We start from the raw sequence: 19,903 nt of genomic DNA on the forward strand, positions 1-19,903 counted from the left end.
ATTCAAAGGAAGATAGGAATCATTTTAATTTCAAAGTGAAGGGGAAAAGGAAGGAAAGATGCAGAGTAGTAAGAGGGCACAAGAAACGGAGCAGAAGAGAAGTTATCAAGTTACGAACAACTTGAAGTGAAGCTGCCCCATCCAGCTCCAGGGGTGGAAAGACACATAGACACACATCCACATCCTTCCCCATCCATTTTAGGAGGTAGAACTTTGGGGATTGTGGGAATTCAAACTCCCAAGGACCTTCTAGCCAGTTTGCCTTTTTTTATTTCTTTGAAGAATGAGTTTTAGGGAAAATAGGGAATTTGAAATGAGATATATTTGAAACAAAATATTAGAAAGCTATGTTTATTTTTAAATAAAATTTAAATTTTACTTAAATATTGGAATTTAAATAAAAGGGTAATTTTAACATAAAGACAGTGAACAAGGTATAAAAATGCCAACTTTACCAAAAATAATTAATAAAAATACAAATGAAAGGCAAGCTACATTATGCTGGGCTGAGTTGGTAATATGATGCCCTTTATTTACACAGGGTGAGATAGCTGCAGATACTGGATAACGGAGAAAATATGAGGAAACAAAACTGCTGGGGTAATCAGCTTTGAAATGCCGTGAGAGGCCACTGAATAGGATCTACTATTTCAGAGGAACTGGTAAGAACAACGTAAAAGTAGGCTGTATTCCTCTTCCAACCTTAGCACATATACTTGGGGATACATATAGTGCTTCTTCATTAATTTAAAAAAATGTACTGGAAAATGTATTCAAATCCGAAGGCAATATTTAGCACACAAAAAAATGAAGATTCTATTTGAAAGGTCAGATCTGGGAACCTACACAAATATTTGCCAAGATTTCTGTTGCCAGAAAATTAATAGATAATTAATAGAAAATCATCTCTTGCCCAGGGCATATTGTAGACAAATTGGAAATAGGGGGAAATAACAACTATCCAATATCTGACATGATTAACCCAGGTAGATGAATACTGAAAACAATCCTTTTATTATTTGTGTGTGTGTGTGTGTGTGTGTGTGTGTGTTACAGCATAATAGCTACACATGAATCCCTGGAATTTTCACTCAAACAAAAACTACCAGAGAAGTATTGCCAGGTTATTTTATTTTCAGAAAGATTTTCACAAAGATTATTTTTCTATGGAAATCTTAGGACTTTCAATAAAAAGAAGGCCGTCTGGCTTCGTAGCTTGCACAAAGAACCCTCAATAAACAGCTGTAGATGAAGCTGTAGATGGAGAGGAGATGATCAGAGAGTTAGAAGCCCTGGGTGTGACCCCACCTCTCCCTCTACCTAACAGCGTGACCCAGCGTGACCCAGTGTGACCCACCTTTCTCGTTTTGGTTGGTTCATCCATAAAGATAGAAATCTTACTGCTACGTAAGATGTCTAGTTCTTACCCAGCTTAAAAAAAAGAAGTCTTTGGTTTCAGATATCACTCCTAAGGAAATAGCAAATCACACATAAATCTTTCATTCTAGGCTCATTTCCTTTAAATAACATCAGATCCATAAATAGCCATGCTTTCTGAAAAACAAAAATGCCTCTCTCCCCTTTTTATTTTTAAGTAAAGGAACAGGTTTATCAAGAAAGTTTTCATTTAGCCTTCCTCAACTTCCAGAATTTAAAATGGGATGATATAAGAAGGGACTTTGGTTTCCCTGTTGTTGTTGTTTAATCACACTTGTTTTCAGTTAAAATTTTAGAAATCTATGAAATAATGAAATTCCTTTTGTAACTAACCTGCCAAGATATACATTATCCTTGTACATAAGGATGTCTGGAAAAGCATTTTTTGGTTGAATTTTGACCAGAAATCACAGAAAATGTTTTAAATATACGGTTTCTATTCATTACACATATTGATACTTAGATAAAAAAAATAAGTATTATCAGAAAATACATCTTCTTATTGTGCTTGCATCGTGGTTTTACCCCACATATCACTTCTCTTCCCTATAAATCATACTCTCTATTTCATTTCACGTTACTTTTATCTTCTGGTATCTTGGAGTAAAATGTTTAAAATCTGAAGTAACAGACCAGTATGGAGATTCAGATGTCTGTGGTAAGTATATCTAAATAACTATATTTATTTTATGTTCATCTTTTAAGCTACTTCAGATATTTAGTGGCATGAAATTAAACGATATCCACATGACTCCTAGCTAGGTGTCTGCAATTTCTTATTTGCACATTTGGTTCTCAAGCCAAATTACCATTCTTAAATATCATGTAGATGAAATTACACTCAAAAGGGCTGAAGGTATCAAAAGTCAAAATGTGCAAATAATTTGCAAAAAAAAAGCAAGTGATTTCTCTTCATTTTTAGGAATTTCTCACTTCTAACTATTTTCAGTGCAGTCCTCTTGGATCAGTCACAGAATGTCTTGATTACTTTAAAAATTTCCTATGGTAAATAAGCATAGATGATAAAAGATGAAACTCTGAAAGCATTTAGTTCAGAAGCAGGAGCAGCAGAGATTATCCAAATGTACAAACCCCCAATTTTTATAAACAAGCAAACACACCAAAAAAAAAAAAAAAAAGAAAAAACCCCAAGCAGAAAGGATAGAGAAGAAATTATTGTACAGTCCTTCCAAAATTCAGAATATTCAAGATAATTAAATGTAGTTTGATAAACTGCCGGAGAACAATCCACATGCACTTTTCTGGACTTTCCAGGTTTGCTGTTATTATCTCTTATGTCAGGCATGCAGGAGAATATACACTGTATCTTCAGCTACACAGAAATGAATGTTCAGTATATTCATTCATTGGCTTATTAATGAGCACATCGAAGAATAGGTACAAAGCCACCTACCATTGTCACTGTCTCCTTCAGATGGAACACTGTAGCTAGAGTTGTCCCATGTTTGTGCCTGTGTAAGTTTGTTGAAGGAGATAGGAGGAAGAGTGAGGGCTGGGTCTGCAGGAGAGCGAGAGAGCCAGTCCGCGTACAGTTGCACAAGGACCAGGAAAAACCAAAGGGGCAGCAGCATTTCACAAATGGCATACGGATTGTATGGAAATGAAGCGAATTTCATATTATGGAATTTAATTTCAAACGTACAATATAGGAGAAGAATGAAAGATGGCGCATGGAATAAAAAGAATGATAAAAAACTGAGTGTTAGTACTTATCAATCATATACTTGGCATGCAGTTAATACCGTTAATCGTTAACAGTTCGCAAGCCCACAGACTTAGAGTACTAATGAATCATGTCAGTGGAAAGAAGGAGTACCCATAGATTATGCAGATAAAAAGCAAAAGACCTACCAGATACCTTTACCAAAGACCTAAATAACTAACAATCTTAGCAAATATCATTCACACAAAAAATCTGTTTACATAGAAGAAGCTTAATATGTATAAATATGTCAATTATTTAGAAATAAATCTATTATAGAATCAGTGTTTGCCACTGGTGGATTTTTATCCCAAGGTAATGTAAAATTTCTCTTTAAAGACATCTGTAAGTCTGCTGGCATGCTTTATTGATAAGTGAATCTAGCCAACTCTGCTCAACCCTTGACACACAGCTATACCTCTCAATACTGTCTTAGATACTGATCAGTATAGAACCTATTTCGGACACTAGTAGAGTCTCTTTAACAACAAACCTAATTAACCGATAGATGTCAGTCAATTCAAAGCACTTCTAAATCGGTCATTTATGAAATAACACCTCTTTTTTTCTTTTGGACTAACTATCCATATAGTAATTTTTGATGTTTAGGAAATATCTATACAATTTTTATTCAATCATAAGGCAGGGCCAATAAAATACAGGGACATGATTCTAGTAATGCATATTTGGATATACACAGTTGTCTTTCTTGGGAGGAAAACACAGAAAATAAAATTTCATTTGAAGAAAACTATTAGTCTACTTTAAGAATCTAAGTTTCTATTCCCACTTGCTAATTTGAGCAGTCTGTTTTTATTTTTAACACAGAAATCACATGAATTCGTATACTTAACTTGAAAATAAAAATTAAATCACTTTTTAAAGTTCCAAAGCTACTCAATCAAAAATAATTTCTCTCTTTTGTAGTCATGTGATCTTCAATTAAGATTAGTAGGTATATTATTTTCTAGAAAATGCGAAAAATACATACTGTAATATTTTAAAGTCACTAAATAAAAATTTTAAAATTCCCAATACATGATGCTAGTTTCGTAACGTTCCAACATGCCAACTGATGTTCCTGAAGAAAAATCAGCATTACTTACGACAACCAAACTCCACAAAGCTTTCTACAACTGGCACAATTTCCACACTGGTTAGTCAGCATTATAGAAAGGTTGGAAGCTAGAAAAGGAAATTATCTTTGTTTCCTGCTATTCAGAATAAATACTTCATTTATTTTTCACCACCACAAAGAGTCTGAAATGGTTCAACAGTGTGGGTATGAGGTTGATAAGTTGAGTTTGGACCCCATAAAAAGAATTGAAAAAGTCACGGAGACAATTCTGCAACTAAATTGCAAAGATGCACGTTCAAAAGAATATTATTCTTTGGAGATTCATTCAACTTTTGATTTGCTCAATTATAAGTTTTGTTTTGTTTTGTTTTGTTTGCGATACGCGGGCCTCTCACTGTTGTGGCCTCTCCCGTTGTGGAGCACAGGCTCCGGACGCGCAGGCTCAGCGGCCATGGCTCACGGGCCCAGCCACTCCACGGCATGTGGGATCTTCCCAGACCGGGGCACGAACCCGTGTCCCCTTCATCGGCAGGTGGACCCTCAACCACTGAGCCACCAGGGAAGCCCCTAAGATATTTAAAAATTCTGTAAAAGTGCTTGTAAGGGATAGGAGAAAGTCTGTAGCCCAACATGAAGTCCTCAGTGTATAGAGAACATTCCTGGCAGATCATCACTCAGGGCATGGAAGCCTCCATTCCTCCCAGCACAATCTGAGACCTTGGAAATGGAGGCCCAACCCAGATCTGGCTGCATACTCTCAGCTCCATGAATGGTGAGGCCAGCCATTTGAGTCCTATTTCATGCACAATTTGGTTCTCCATAAAACACCTCCTAACCCTTGCCACACCCAAGCATCTTCTCAAATGGCTTTGTCTTACAGCCCATTCAAAATGCCAGGAAGCCATTACACCTGGCCACATGTTACCCATCAATCAACTTTCTCCAAAAACGAAGAAACATTCCTTTATAAAAGAACCATCTTCGTTTTTGTTCTATGGGTACCCTTTTTCAAAATATACACATGTATAACTTCAATTGTTGCCAAATGCTTTATTAAAAAACCCAAGAACATATGAGTTCTTTACTACCTTTTGCTTAAAGCGTCCGAGTCCTTTCTTAGCACTTACTGAAAAGCATTAGCAGTGAGTGTATGCAAAAGACTTAAGAATCAAAAATATTAAAACAAAGAAGCACCTAAAAGAAGGTAGATAGTGCTAGAACTTTAAGTACGTGGAGAAATCAGAAGAACCAAAATTTTCTATACATAGTCCTTTTTAAAATCAGCAGTTGTTTTGCACATTGCCATAATTTACATTTGTGAATATACTAAGTTAAAATAAAGTAGGTAATATAAGCAGAAATGCTCTTAAAAATGTCTCCTGACCACTCATGTGAGTCTTGGAACGACCACCCTGTCACATGAGTAAGTATACAGTCCTTACGAAGGCCCAGAGAGCAAATGAGGGGTGTCTCAGAAAAGTCACCAGCCTTAATTTAGCAAGGTACCAGGAACCACCGGGGCAAAGGGGTGGCTATTTTATCAACAGAGTATTTCTTTCCCACTTACACATCCCAACATCTTTTTCTCTTTGCTCTGATTCAAAAGAAGGTAAGATAATCTATTACTGATAACATGGCGTTAACAGGTGATTCACGACCACAAGGCTCGAAAATATGGCCTCCCCACGCTGTAGTGGGGTTCTGATGCCAGGACTCAAACCCACCAGAGTTGACAAGGCTGCTCACACTACAATGTATGCATTTAAAAGGCTAAAGAGAAACTCCGGAGCTGTTCACACGTGCAAGAACGCTAAGGTTTCAATTTACCTGATCGAGGCTTCAGGCCAAACAGAGCTGTGCTGGTGTTGGTAGGAGAGATGGCAGGGGAGTTCTCTCTCATCTGTGGTGTTAGAAGAAAAGGACATTTTTTAAAGAACTGGAGCAGAACTATGCATGCCTCTCTATGATCAAGGATTATAATAAAACCACGACCTCCTTGCATTTGCTGCCGTGAGGAAGTCCTGACTAAAAAATGATAATTGATGTATCTTCACATTGCTAATGCTTTAAGTGGTAGAATCGAGAGAATGTTGTTTTGGGGGAGATCCGTCCAGTTGTGTATGTGCTCATTATAAAAACAGTTCATAGTTGTGTGATACTGGCAATCCCTTTCTGCTCCCGAATAGATGCGTGCGTTCAGGTGCAGGCACTGACACACACAAGCACTCACTCACATCCACCTCACAGAGGGCACATCTGATAAAGAATTTCATAACACAACGAGATGAGAAAACAGGTAACACTGAACAGGTGTCTCAGCTATAGGGAAACCACACACTGAATCACTTATAGATAACGAGACATTCTAAATGTTGCCTACACGAGCTATTTTCACTTCGTTTTCTATAAAAATGTTCCCATGTTTGGTCTTCAAAGTATGTCTTATAAAATGAGCCTTTAATTATGGATAGGGCCGGATCTGGCTACGAGAGCTAATGAGAGATTCCCTCAGAGATTCTGCAATACAATTAACTCATGAATCATCACGGTCTCAGATTATAGATTTCTGTACAAGACATTCCCATTCAGTCTTCACAAAATACCTCAGCTTTCATTAATCTTCAGGAAACTTACCTCATTGGGAGAATACTCGCTCCCATTACTCTGTAATGTTAGATCATTTTGCACCTTAAGGAAGAAAAAAAATGCACGGTACGTTCCATCAGACTATAAAATTAGTGAGGCAAGAACTGAGTTTTTCTAACTTCCATCATACCCCTGGCACATAGGGACACAATGAATAATACGCTGAATTAATTAATTAGTAGTTAAGTAGGCCATACTTACATTTTCTAAAAACATGCAACTATATTCACAGAAAAATACCACTAAACTATCACACAAACTAAGACAAGGGATTTCCCAGAGCAAAGCACTCAGTCCAAAGTACCTGCGAACTTCAGCTTGCCTTGCTAGGTTACCAAGCAACCTGCAGGCTCCCACCTGCTGGGAGCATAAGGGTTTTTATAAATGGTCCAAGGCAGTAGTTCCCAAATACACAGAATCTCATTGGGAGCTTTTTAATAAATATACATACCCGGACCTAGGAAAATTCTGCGCTGTCAATTCAACATCACTTTGCTTTGTCAACCAATGGGGAACTCGATAGTTTATTTTACCCAGATCTGCCTTCTTCATAAGGTAATCAAGAACCCCACTGAGGGAATTCCTTGGCAGTCCAGTGGTTAGGACTCCACGATTTCACTACTGAAGGCCCGGGTTTGATCCCTGGTCGTGGAACTAAGATCCCATAAGCCGGGTGGCACAGCCAAAAAAAAAAGCATTGATCCAAAAAAATTTGGTGATAGCTAATATAAACATCTTCATATATGTCACCAAACTAGTATAAATTTCAGATGTCTGTTCCTATTTCTATTGTTGAGGAGTGCTATTAAAAAATATTCCCAACTGTGACAAATCCAAGGGAATAACATATTTTTAGAATAAACAGTCATTCATTTCCCTACTCAATTAAATGTCTGAATTGCTAACAAATAACTTGCAGGTTTGATTTTCTCTGTAAGAAACTCATTCCTCTAATTTTCCCTGTTGTCCCCACAGCATCCTTCCCTATTGGATATTACTTATGTATGAGAGTATAATTTGCAATTTTTCCTGAATGGTTTCCATTGCTACCCAAACTTGATGTGGACAGTCATGTAAAGTGTGTTAAAAGTCAGATAATGTGATGTGCCGACAATTACAAACCATTTCATAATCTTGGCCTCACTTATCTAACTGGGCACTGGCCTATCCCTCAGTGTTTCTGTCCGGTTCATGCTCTATGCTGATTCGACCATGGCCAAGCTGCCTCCTGGGACCAATCCAAATCCTAGCTGCCCCCCAAATCTAGGTTTATTTCCCTTTCCTTAACCTCTTATCCTTTCCCCAGTCTCACAGAGCACCTAAAACACTCAGGATTATGAACTCTCTCATATGCTTCTCTAAGTTTTCTCAATGTCTAAGCCTTCTTTCCTCCACAATTTTTAAAATGCCTTAAAAGTGAGGGCAGGGCTTCCCTGGTGGTGCAGTGGTAGAGAGTCCGCCTGCCAATGCAGGGGACACGGGTTCGTGCCCTGGTCCGGGAAGATCCCACATGCCGCGGAGTGGCTGGGCCCGTGAGCCATGGCTGCTGAGCCTGCGCGTCCAGAGCCTGTGCTCCGCAACGGGAGAGGCCACAACAGTGAGAGGCCCGCGTACCGCAAAAAAAAAAAAGTGAGGGCAACTTCATCTTCTTCCTATCCCAGTCTTCAACACCCCAAACAAGGCTGAATCCAGCACAGGGACTCAACAAATACTGGCTAACTGATTCAAGACTATTGTAAAGATACTGCTTTCTTCCTGAATGAGATGGAAGAGAGAATATAAAAATCACCAAACCATAAAGGAGGGTCCCACTTAAGTCCCATATAACTATCAGCACTGGCCTTGCTAATCTACCACTTTCTTTTCCTCCTCCTTGTGACTTCTTTTTTCCACCAGAGCCAGCAATTCCTCTCCCTTTTTAAAATCATGTGGACAGAGAATTGCCCAAAGAAGGAAGACAATGTGTGAGAATTCCTTACACTGAACGTGACTCCTCATTCAACCAAAAAGGGGGAAAAAAACTATTAACATTGTAAATCAGACACGGAATGGAGATCTTTTTTCCTAGAGGCTTGGTGTCTGCCTGATACTCCGGAAATCATGCACACAGGAGGGCATCTATTCTACTGGAATCAAAAGTGGGTCTGCGGCAGGATTCTAACATGGTCTCCAAGTACCTCGTCACTGACTGATTGTTAATTGCAAGGGGAAAATAGAATACTTAGATGGTGGAGAAATCAGATTCTACCTCGACTGGGTAATCAAATTAATGTCACCAGTGAAGCACAGATGTACACAATGTGCCCCCAAATGTGGTACCTGAGAAGGACACCGCACCACCTGTGCAGCATCCCAAACGAGAATGCAGGGACTCAATCTAATCATGAAGAAATATGAGGGACTTCTGTCCCACAAAATAAGGGGCAGTTCATTTTACAAAAAGAAGAGCACTATATTCTTCAAAATTTTAAGGTCATAAAAAATCAAAGAAAGGTTATGGAAATGTTCCAGAATAAAGCAAACTATATAGTTACCTGACAATTATTGCCTCTAGACTGGATCCTACACTGAAGGGGAAAAAGTGCTATGAAAGACGTCATTAGTTCAACCTAAATATTTGGAATATGGATAGCAGATTAGATGAAAATATTTTATCACTGTAAATTTATGAAGGTGATAACTGAAATGGGGTTATATAGGATAAAATCCCTATTCTTAGGAAAGGTACACCGAAATGTTTAGAGAAAAGGACTACGATATACAAAACTTTTCCTCCAATTTTCAGAAAAAGAACTATGTGTGTGGAGGAAGAGGGAGACACTGCAAATGTGTTAAAATGTCAATCACAGGTAAATCGGGGTGCAAGGTTATAATTTTTTACAACCTTTTGTAGACTCTTGTAATTTTTAATAAACCTTTTATAAATTTTAAATTATTTCCAAATAAAAAGCTAAAACTAAAAGTGAGTCTGTACAGAATCAAAAGCAGCATGTCTCTAAAGAAGAGCCTGTGGAAATGGGCCCAGGGCAGCTTGCACATAAGAGGCTTCCTGATGTCCCACTACTGGGTCATTCAGTGATGCCTCCACCTGGGCGAGAGGGAGTGCAATGATTCTGAGGACCACACTGATGACACTCACAGAGCAGAGTAACAGTAACAGCTAAGTTAGGTGTCCTGGGTTACAAGATTGATCCCAATTTATAGAAAATAAAGGTGAAGTTAGAAAGGTAGCCCACAGGAGCTCACAGTTAGCAAGTCTTTGAGATAGGGCCGAAACTTAACATAATTCCAAGTCACTACACTCAAATATGAAGCCACGCTCTCTGGGAACATGGGTTTTTCTATTACAGTTCTTTTCCTCATTTAACACAGAGACTTAGCTAGTTAAGAGTGTGAAACTGCTTGCCTATGGTACGTGTCTAGACACCTCAGGGGACATAAATTGGTTGTACTGAAATTAGCCATCCTAAGCCTATTCAGTAAGAAAGGATAAAACAGGTCGTATGTAAACAATGTTTTACTCCCATGTCACTGACTCAAGCCTATCTCTCTAGGCCTGCTTCTTCGGGACCTTCCAGGCTCATCTCTAGCTAATTATATCAAATCTGCTTTCTTTACAGACACCCAAATTTCACCGTCTGTAGCTGCCTGACCTACCTTTACTCTGTCCCCAAACCCAACCCTCCACCAGTTTCTCTTTGCCAGAGTCACTTAATCCTCCTAGGCATATCCCAAATCACTCATTCTTGTCTCTCAAGTCTTTCCTAGTTTATGTTCATCTGTGGCTGGTAAAACTTGCATCAGATGGTCCTACCTCCAGTTTTTGTTTTTTTTGTTTTTTTTTTTTTTGCGGTACGCGGGCCTCTCACTGTTGTGGCCTCTCCCGTTGCGGAGCACAGGCTCCGGACGCGAAGGCTCAGCGGCCATGGCTCACGGGCCCAGCCGCTCCGCGGCATGTGGGATCTTCCCGGACCGGGGCACGAACCCGTGTCCCCTGCATCGGCAGGCGGACTCTCAACCGCTGCGCCACCAGGGAAGCCCCTACCTCCAGTTTTTGACAGAGGAGGTTTCCGTGTGGGTCTTAGCTGCCAGGGCCTGACTTAAGACCGACCGCCTGACATAAAAAATTTAGAGAACTTAATGGAAACAGCCAACTCTCATCTTTAAGGGGAGGTGAGTATAACAGATAAGCAGGAAAACTAAAGAAGCCAGAACTATAAAAAAACTGAAAACTAGACCTTGAACTAATTTGAATATTGATCTCACTAATGAATGTTCCACCCCACGATAAATCTCGATAAAATACGGTGGCCACTCTCCTGTAGCAGAGCATTGCACCAGAGCTCTGGTGAATCCAAGAGCAGCCTTACCTCACATTCTGGAGACGTCTCCAACTGTATTTGACCACTGTAGGAATTAGAGGGAAAAAAGGATACAAAGTGGAATTTAAAGCAAAAATATTTCAATGTAAAAAGGTAAAATATATTGTTATAAAACGGTCAACATACTTTAGTGCAGAGTCTTGTAATTCTAAGTCTTCTGCTGAGTCCACAGGGTAAAAGTTGACAACACTTCTCTCTGTAATATCTGTGCTTAATCTAAAGAGTAAGGGGAAAAAAGTGTCACCAAATGTATTAAACTTCTAATAAATTCTACTGCTTTTAGTCATATATTTAAAAGTTATGTCTATTGTTAAGATTTAATAATGAAAGGTTTATGGTAGAAATTTCAAACTACATGGTATTTCCCCGCCATGTGCCAAATACAATATAATGTAGTTTTAATATAATTTTCCATATGCTTTGGTATCAAAATCCAACTTGTTTGAAATATACTAGTAATTTCTGATAAGGTCATAATATTCATAGGTAGCACACACTAAATTTTATTCTAGAAATTTATTAGTTTACAGAAGCAAGTAAAGTTGTTCTATACTATACTATACATGTACTATATTATGGTATATGTACCAAGGGCATTTGTTTTAACAGGAAGATCTCTTTGATAGACCCTAATACTCTCAATTTAAAAAATAAGAATTTATAAGCAATTTGATATGCATTTTAAATTCTGAAATTGTCTTACAGTTTCTGAATTTCTGTGATTTTAAGAGCTGAACTTTTTTTTTAAGATCTATAAAATAAGGAATTTCTATAAGTCATATACAAGTTATAAAGCTATTTGAAAAAGTAGGGATAAGTTCATATTATACATGCCCATTGAAAATGGTATCAAACCAACAGTCAGAAATCCTTAAGAAACCAACACAAAAGCAAAACAGGATAGCAATATTCAACTCAATTTTTTGATGTTAAGGTTGTGTGAAAGAGAAAGCTCTAAAATTTAATCCTGTAATCAGCGGCTTGACTAAAACAAAGAAATCTGGATCTAGGAAATACGAGATAAAGGAAAACCTTAGTGTGTACATAAACTTTTTATTACTATTATTCAAAAGCAACTAGAAATAAGTGACCTCTTGAAGTGCCCTCTCTCTTTATTAGGACAAAAACAGGACTCTTTCTTTATCCCTATTACACTGGCGCAAAGACACGTTACTATCAAGTTAGGATTGTCGTATTATAATATCTATTTCAGGATGTACAACAAAGATCTGCAGCCGCCAAATTAGTGGATTATTGTAGGGAGGAAATTAAATCCCCATAAAGTTTTACAATGTAAATAATTTAAAAATAGCAATCCATAAAGACGCAAACCAACTATCCCTTGGAAGGTTACTCAAGGCTGTTTTCTTCCACGCCCACCATGCTGACTTGCTTGACATCCTTGGCGACTCTTTGCCTCAGACCTTTCCAAGCTGGAGAGTAATCTGCAGATCCTCAGTTCATCCCACTTCTCAGGAAAGATGATGCAACTGAGGTCCAGAGCGGGGAGACACACCTTCCAGGTCACCCCGATCTTACACTTGGTTCCAGTCCCACATTCCCTGGCCGCTGCTATTTCCATCAAACAAGGCTGTTCTTTTTCAATTTGGGGCTCACATCGTAATCTCGAATTTGTAAGAAAAGTTTATTGGAAAAGTAATACAAAATGTAGAAATATGAAAACAATATAAAGTTTGAGCCCAAGTGGGGCCTTCTCTCTGTCACACCGTGTCTTCTAGGCTCTGTCCTGGACTCACTTTCCTTCCCGTTGATTATGCGTGCCCTTGGGAACCTCATCCCCTTACACTACTCCTGTTATGGCAGCACCTTATGAAAGTAACTTTTAAACCTAAGTCTCGAAGCCCCAGACCTGAACGTCTAGCTGCTGAATGGACGTTGTCACATTGCCACCTTGGATTTTACTCAGCAGGTCCTAAACTGACCCCAACATCCTCCTCCTAAAAACCTGCCGTTCCTCTTGGTTCCCCATCTCAGATGGAGACATGAGGGGTCAGGTCTAAAACAGAGGGACTGTTTGTTCCCTCCCACCCTCACCATCCACTTCAAACAATCACCAGAGAACTACCACCGTACCTACCACTGTGTATCTACAATATTTAAAAGTATAAAGAAAAGTAGTAATTTAGAAATACCCACAGAAAAAAATCCATCTTAATATATTTCTTTCTAGTTTTAATTTTTCCTAAGCTTCTTTTACAACTGGGACCTAATTCTATTTATATCGTTGGGATCAAACTTTATGCATTTTTTATTCTATTTATATCACTGTGATCAAACTTTATGCATTTTTTATACTTTTTAAAGTTAACATTATATAATGAGCAATCTAAGGTATAGTGGAAAGTTTAAAAAACATTTTATTGGTCACATATTACATCTTATTAATGACCAAAATTTAAGTATCTCCAAATTGTTAGATCGTTTCCTTTTTTGCAAATATTTTGCTATTAAAAGTGCCTCTCCCCTCACAATTGCTGTTCATGTCTCCTTGTCCCTTAGGATATTTTTTAGAATTAATTCAAAAGTTTTATGTCTATTTTTAGACTATGGCTACAAACTACAAGGATGTCTTCTGGAGTGGTTCTGCCTGTTTACCTTTCCACCAGCAGTTCATTTATTATTTCAAATCTTCACAACATTAAAAGATAAGTATTTATAGCCCATCTTATAGATGAGAAAACTGGGGTACAGAGAAGTTATATAATTTACCCAGATTAACTGGTATTAGAGCTGGGTTTGCAACCAGTATCTGGTTGATTAAGGTATGTTCTTCTCCAGCCATGCTATTTCCCCATTCCTTGTAATTTCTCTCTCTCTCTCTCTCTCTCTCTCTCTCTCTCTCTCTTAGGATGTGAAACTCAGCTCTTTAAGGGACTTACTTGGTTAGGTGCTTGCTAATAAGCCAGGCCCTGAGCCAAACATTAGGGAGAATTAACCACATGAATAATCATATTTTAAAACCATCATTACCTCCCCCTACATATAAAATAAAGTCTCAGCTCCTCCACACAGCATTCGAAGTCACGCCTGCATCACACCCAAAGGTCTCTCTGGTGAGTCTCAGTCCTGGCTTCACATCAGGAGCACTGGTAGAACTTTTAAAAAATAAAAATGGCCAGACCCCCAGCGCCACAGGTGGTGTCGGGCAGAGTGTCTGTATTCTGGAACTTCTACAAATGATACTGAAGCAGAGCCAGCACGGAGATCACCTTTTCTGCCTGAGATTTTCCAAGCTTGCTCCATTCTTTCTGACCTCTGTACCTTTGAATAAGCTTTTAATTCAATCCAGAATTTGCTTTCTCCTTGAAAATGCCAGCTATTAAAGGCCCAGGTAAAATACTCCAACCTTCAGGAAGGTCAGCCAAGCCACCCTCCCTTCTCCATCTGGGGTCAGGATCCCCTTCATCTCAAGCACTTAAATCAATGACATGTATAAATCACTACTCAAAGCAATGTCTATTACTATAGTTTATGTTCCTAGAAGGAAGAGCTGTGTCTCGTTCATCTTTACATCCCCCAAGGTGCATACTGTAGATCTTTCCATGCTCTAAGCACTCAGCTAATGTCTGCAGAATGGAAGTGCTTTTCAAATCAATTGCTAAAGATTTCCAGCCATACTCAACCCGAGCTAAAACTATTTCTTTTAGAGTCAGACAACAGTGCTGGTGTACTCTCACTGGCACTCTGGGACTCACTCATCACCCTGTTCATAAATTCCCAGAATGTGGTGTGATTTCCAGGCTCACCATATTATCAATATAAGACCACATTATCTTCACACTGAAATTCCCAGGATCCCTGAATAGTTTACCAGGGATAAGCTTCGGATCTATTTCTCTATTAGTACGGTAGTTATTATCTGATACCAGGTATACTGCTTTACTGAAAAATATTTTGTCTGTAGGAATTCCGTTATCCTCAGCTAAGAAACCAAAAAATACACCTATATATAAAGTGCTTATTATTGATAAAGACTAATTCAGTTAAAAAATTATCTTGTCACCCAAATCTTTAGAAATACATGATTTAGTTAACATATTTGGCACCATCAGAAATAAATATGGTAGTAATTGATAAACCAAGTCTTTCCTTTTTGGAAACTCTCTTATATTTCTCTATTCCAGGGGTTTAAACTTCAAGCTATATAAAGTATGCATTTATATATTGTATTTCTGTTGTCTAAGAATTATACAAAAATTGCCCTATGAATTCCACGAAGGGTGAATGAATTTCATGAAGGGATGGAAAAGCGGGGAACTGCTCTCAGTCCCTCCAGAAGTTTGACTCTTTTACTTACGATCTCAGGAAAACAGGCAGTTAAAATGACTTTTCTTCGTTAGTGGTTAGTGCTAAGCCCATACTGTGTGTATAAATGCCTTAAAAACTGAGATAATGTACTCAATAAATTAGTGTACCTTACCGACACCTGAAACCTGGGCCGAGGAAAGACACACATACCTGTTGGGATCCTGCAGCAAATCCACTGCTTCTCTCAGCTGTTCAATCATTGCTATATTCATGTCCTGGTCTTTGGATGAACTTATTCTGCAACATGAAACCAAGCTTTAGACTGAAAATGATCACTAGAACATGAACAGCACCTAGGTTCTTAAGAACAAACTTATAAAGATCCATCTGACACGGCAAAAATGATTTTTGACAAACTCAACATTTTAGCGAGGATGTGTCAGTACCCTGTGGCGTGGGCTGCCAGAGCGTAGCGGAAGAGCTGCTGGGTGGGAGGAGCCAGCTAGGCTGTAAGGCAGCTCACACAAAGTCTCAGTGCCCGTGGGCAGTGCTCACCTGTAAAATCAGGGCAATGGACTGGCTGGGTAGTTCTCACGCTGTACTTTCCTGAGCCTGAGGGGGATCCACAGGGGTGCTCAGCTACGGCGGGTCCGCACTACTTCCAATTCCAGTTCAACCAGCCTGGCTCAGTTTCATTGCTTTCATACAATATGGGACTTCAGTGTGGGACTTTGGTTCCCAGTCCAGGCTCGTTAAGCAACAAAAATCACCTAATGGTGCTTAAAAAATATGCCGGGTCTGATACTCCTAAGTAGATCTGTCTGGGGCTTGGACATTTTCTTGATTTTTTTTTTTTTTTTTTTTGCGGTACGCGGGCCTCTCACTGTTGCGGCCTCTCCCGTTGCAGAGCACAGGCTCCGGACGCGCAGGCTCAGCGGCCATGGCTCACGGGCCCAGCCGCCCCGCGGCATGTGGGATCCTCCCGGACCGGGGCACGAACCCGCGTCCCCTGCATCGGCAGGCAGACTCTCAACCACTGCGCCACCAGGGAAGCCCCGGACATTTTCTTAATCAGATGATACTGATTTTACAGGCAGGGTTGGGAACAATAGATATAAGCTTGAGAATGGGGTTTCCAAAGCTTTACACAGTTTAAAAACTCTTTCCCTATAAAATCCTTTTCGCTGTAATTCTATGATCAAGCTAGTTCTCCTCGGCATCACAGAAATATATCCAGCAAATAGCTGGTTATACTGGACCGTGATTTGAAAGGAACTCTGCAATATTTTTAAAAGGCAAGAGAGATCTGATCACGGTTCCTGCTTTCCATTGCAGAATATAAGCCAATGTCTTTCTGTAAGTGGAGAAACTTTTTAACAATGGAGTAAATTCTCACTACGGGGAAAACCCTCACGAGGTTTGATGGACGGTCCAGGCCTACATGCCAGATCATGGAAAACAAAATCCTGGGAATCAAAAACCTACCCTCTGCCATATGGTCCAAACTCAATCCCCCTGAGTGGCAAACCAGTAAAGTGGTTTACTGTCTGTTAGATGGATCACTCATGCCCTCCTGTGTAAATCTTTATATGCGATAGAGTAGAAGCGCTGTCCATCTGGTACGAGATCCCAGCCCTCTGTAACCCTGGGGCAAGATAATCAATCTCCCTGTGCCTCAGTTTTGTCATCGGTGAAGTGAGGGATAACAATAGGACTTACAGGATTGTTGTAAAGAGGAAATGAGTTACTACCTGTGAAGTATTTTAGGACACTGCCTGGCACGTGGTATTTAATAACTGTTAGCTATTACAATTATTAGACTTAAGACCAAGACATTGAGGTCTATGGTTTTCTCAGATCTTGAACTTGAAGACTCTGGGGAAAGAAGTGGGAACAGGACCACGTATCACTTTAGGTCCGGTTGTCGGTTTGTTCAGAGAAAGGAAAGTAAGCTAGAATCTCTGGTCTAGAAATTCTATCTAATTTCCTGAATCACATTCTACCCACAGCCTCGAATCAGATAAAACTCAAGGCCAAGGAACAGGTATGACCTGGCACAGTATGGCCCCAATCCTATGGCAGTAAGCATCAGACAGAGGAAACCTTGCAACTTCTGAGCAATATCACTGAGGAAGGTATCAGCTTGCTTAAAGAAAAGTGGACCAAAATTCTATCAGGACAAGGCTGCCATCCTGCTTGAAACATGAACTTTACAGGATGGTGGCTCATCACCAGCCTTCGGTACTCACATCCCCTCGGATGGCCAGTGCGCGTCCTCTTCTATCCGTAACAGTTCTTCACAGGCCTCAGTCCTTTCCTGTGGACAGAACACATGGGTCTTCTGAGAGCCACTGGCTGTAACAGTCAACAGTCTAAACCTGCCCTCATCCATATTCACAACAGCCAAAAGGTGGAAACAACCCAAGTGTCCATGAATGGATGAATGGAGAAAATGTGGTCTATACATACAATGGGATATCATTCAGCCTTAAAAAGGACGGAAATTCTAACACATGTTACAACATAGATGAACCCTGAGGACATCAGGCTAAGTGAAATAAGTGAGTCACAGGAAGAAAAATACTGTATGATTCCACTTACCTGAGGTTCCTAGAATAGTCAAATTCATAAAGACAGAAAGAAGAATGGTAGTTGCCAGAGGAGAGGGGGGAGGGGATTGGGAAGTTATGGTTTAATGGCAAAGAGTGTCCGTTTTACAAGATGAAAGAGTTTTGGAGATGGAGTACGCAACATTGTTTTGGTTCCACAACAATGTGAATGTACCATGGAACTGTATACTTGAAAAATGGCTAAGATGGTAAGTTTTTATGTTGTATGTAGTTTGCCACAATTAAAAATAAAATAAAATTTTAAAAAAGAAGAAAAGAAAACCTGGCCGAGGACTACAATACCTGTTAACTTAGAAAAGAGTCAGAAATGCAAGGCTTAACTCCATTCATGATTGCCCTCTTAGCACCTCCTGATGCTGACAGATTCCTCAGCTGGGCTTGTCAGGTACATGAGAATGTGCATTCTGATGTTGGTGAGAGAAGCAGTGTGTGTGTGTGTGTGTGTGTGTGTGTGTGTGTGTGTGTGCGTGCACCCGGGCACATGCCCACTGTTAACAAAAAAGGAAGTATTAACGACAGAAAAATGCCTCAAATTGCACCTAATAGTTTTCACATGTACAACGTGCAGATTTCACTGAAATGCACCCCCCTCTTAATATCCCGAAGAAACACTGTGGTGGGAGTATTTAGAAAGGCGTGGCCCACTGTTGGAACTTCCATGCGAGTCTTTCCATCTTGATCTCTGACACAGAGAAATGCTGCTTTAACTCAGCTGACAGCTAAAACGGAAGCCATCCCCGAAGGGGCAAACATTCCCCTAGCAAGGAAGGAACAACAGACAAAAGGACTGTTTTCTGTGTCAAAGTTCTGACACTTCATTAACGAACGCAGGCCCAGCCAATTCTCCAGATGTGTCACAGAAAATAAGTCTTTTTCTGAGGAGGTATCCAGCTGCATGATGTCAACCTCTGGCTTGAAAAACACTCAGACTTTTTCTATATAGATTATACTTTTAGTGCATTATAAAATCAATATATAAATTACTGTGCCTCCACCCAAATGCTAGTGAAATTCATGGGTGAAAATATACTACGAGAAACAACCAAGAAAACATGTTCTTATCTCTTCCTGTTGGGTTTCAACTATCGGAGCCATGGGTATTTCCTTCTAATTTTCAGTTTCATAATAAAAAGTAGCCGGTAGTAGAAAATATACTTTTTTTCAGTATGCAAAACAGAGGTATACTGGGTTTCTTTTGCTAAGTTAGATGGTGACACAGTTGATACACATTATTCATGGATTCTGTATTTATGAATTTGCCTCTTTACTAAAATCTATGTGTCACCCCAAAACCAATACTCGTGGTGCTTTTGCAGACACACGTAGAGGTGGTGAAAAACTACAGTTCCCAACCCCAAAATGCACTTCCCAGTTGAGGCTGAACAAGGTAGCAGGCGACCTGCTTTCTTGTTTCAGCTCTCAGACTGTAAAAAAGTGTCCTTTTCAGAGCCTGTTTAATATCGCATTTTCACAGTTTTGTGCCTTTCGTTGGTGATTTTGCTGTTTAAAATGCCCCCTAGCATAGTACTGAAGTGCTGTCTTATCCTACGCACAAGAAGGCTGTGATATGTACTGTACCTTACAGAGAAAACACCTGTTAGGTAAGCTTCCTTCCCGCATGAGTTACGGGGCTGCTGGCCGCAAGTTCAGTGTTAATGCACTAACAGTACATATTAAATAGGGTGTCTTGAGACAGAAGTACACAAAAAACCAGGTTATGTACTGACCAGTTGACAAA

The 19,903-nt window shown here is 39.6% G+C and overlaps 1 protein-coding gene across 3 annotated transcripts in view; it reads right to left on the bottom strand.

Moving 5' to 3' along the window:
• LRCH1 (leucine rich repeats and calponin homology domain containing 1) overlaps positions 1-19,903 on the bottom strand; it is a 187,257-nt gene that overhangs the window by 28,645 nt on the left and 138,709 nt on the right. For 2 of the 3 annotated variants that reach the window (XM_065895830.1, XM_065895829.1), the window contains exons 10-15: positions 17,785-17,852; positions 15,746-15,832; positions 11,393-11,482; positions 11,255-11,291; positions 6,873-6,926; positions 6,066-6,138 (exon numbers count right to left, since the gene is read on the bottom strand). In XM_065895830.1, the coding sequence (XP_065751902.1) occupies positions 6,066-6,138; positions 6,873-6,926; positions 11,255-11,291; positions 11,393-11,482; positions 15,746-15,832; positions 17,785-17,852 (409 nt within the window). Of the gene's footprint in view, positions 1-2,851; positions 2,957-6,065; positions 6,139-6,872; positions 6,927-11,254; positions 11,292-11,392; positions 11,483-15,745; positions 15,833-17,784; positions 17,853-19,903 lie in introns of all 3 variants that reach the window. The other variant, XM_065895828.1, reaches the window with a different exon arrangement.

This window comes from Phocoena phocoena, chromosome 18 (genome assembly GCF_963924675.1).
Source record: "Phocoena phocoena chromosome 18, mPhoPho1.1, whole genome shotgun sequence".
NCBI lineage: Eukaryota > Metazoa > Chordata > Mammalia > Artiodactyla > Phocoenidae > Phocoena > Phocoena phocoena.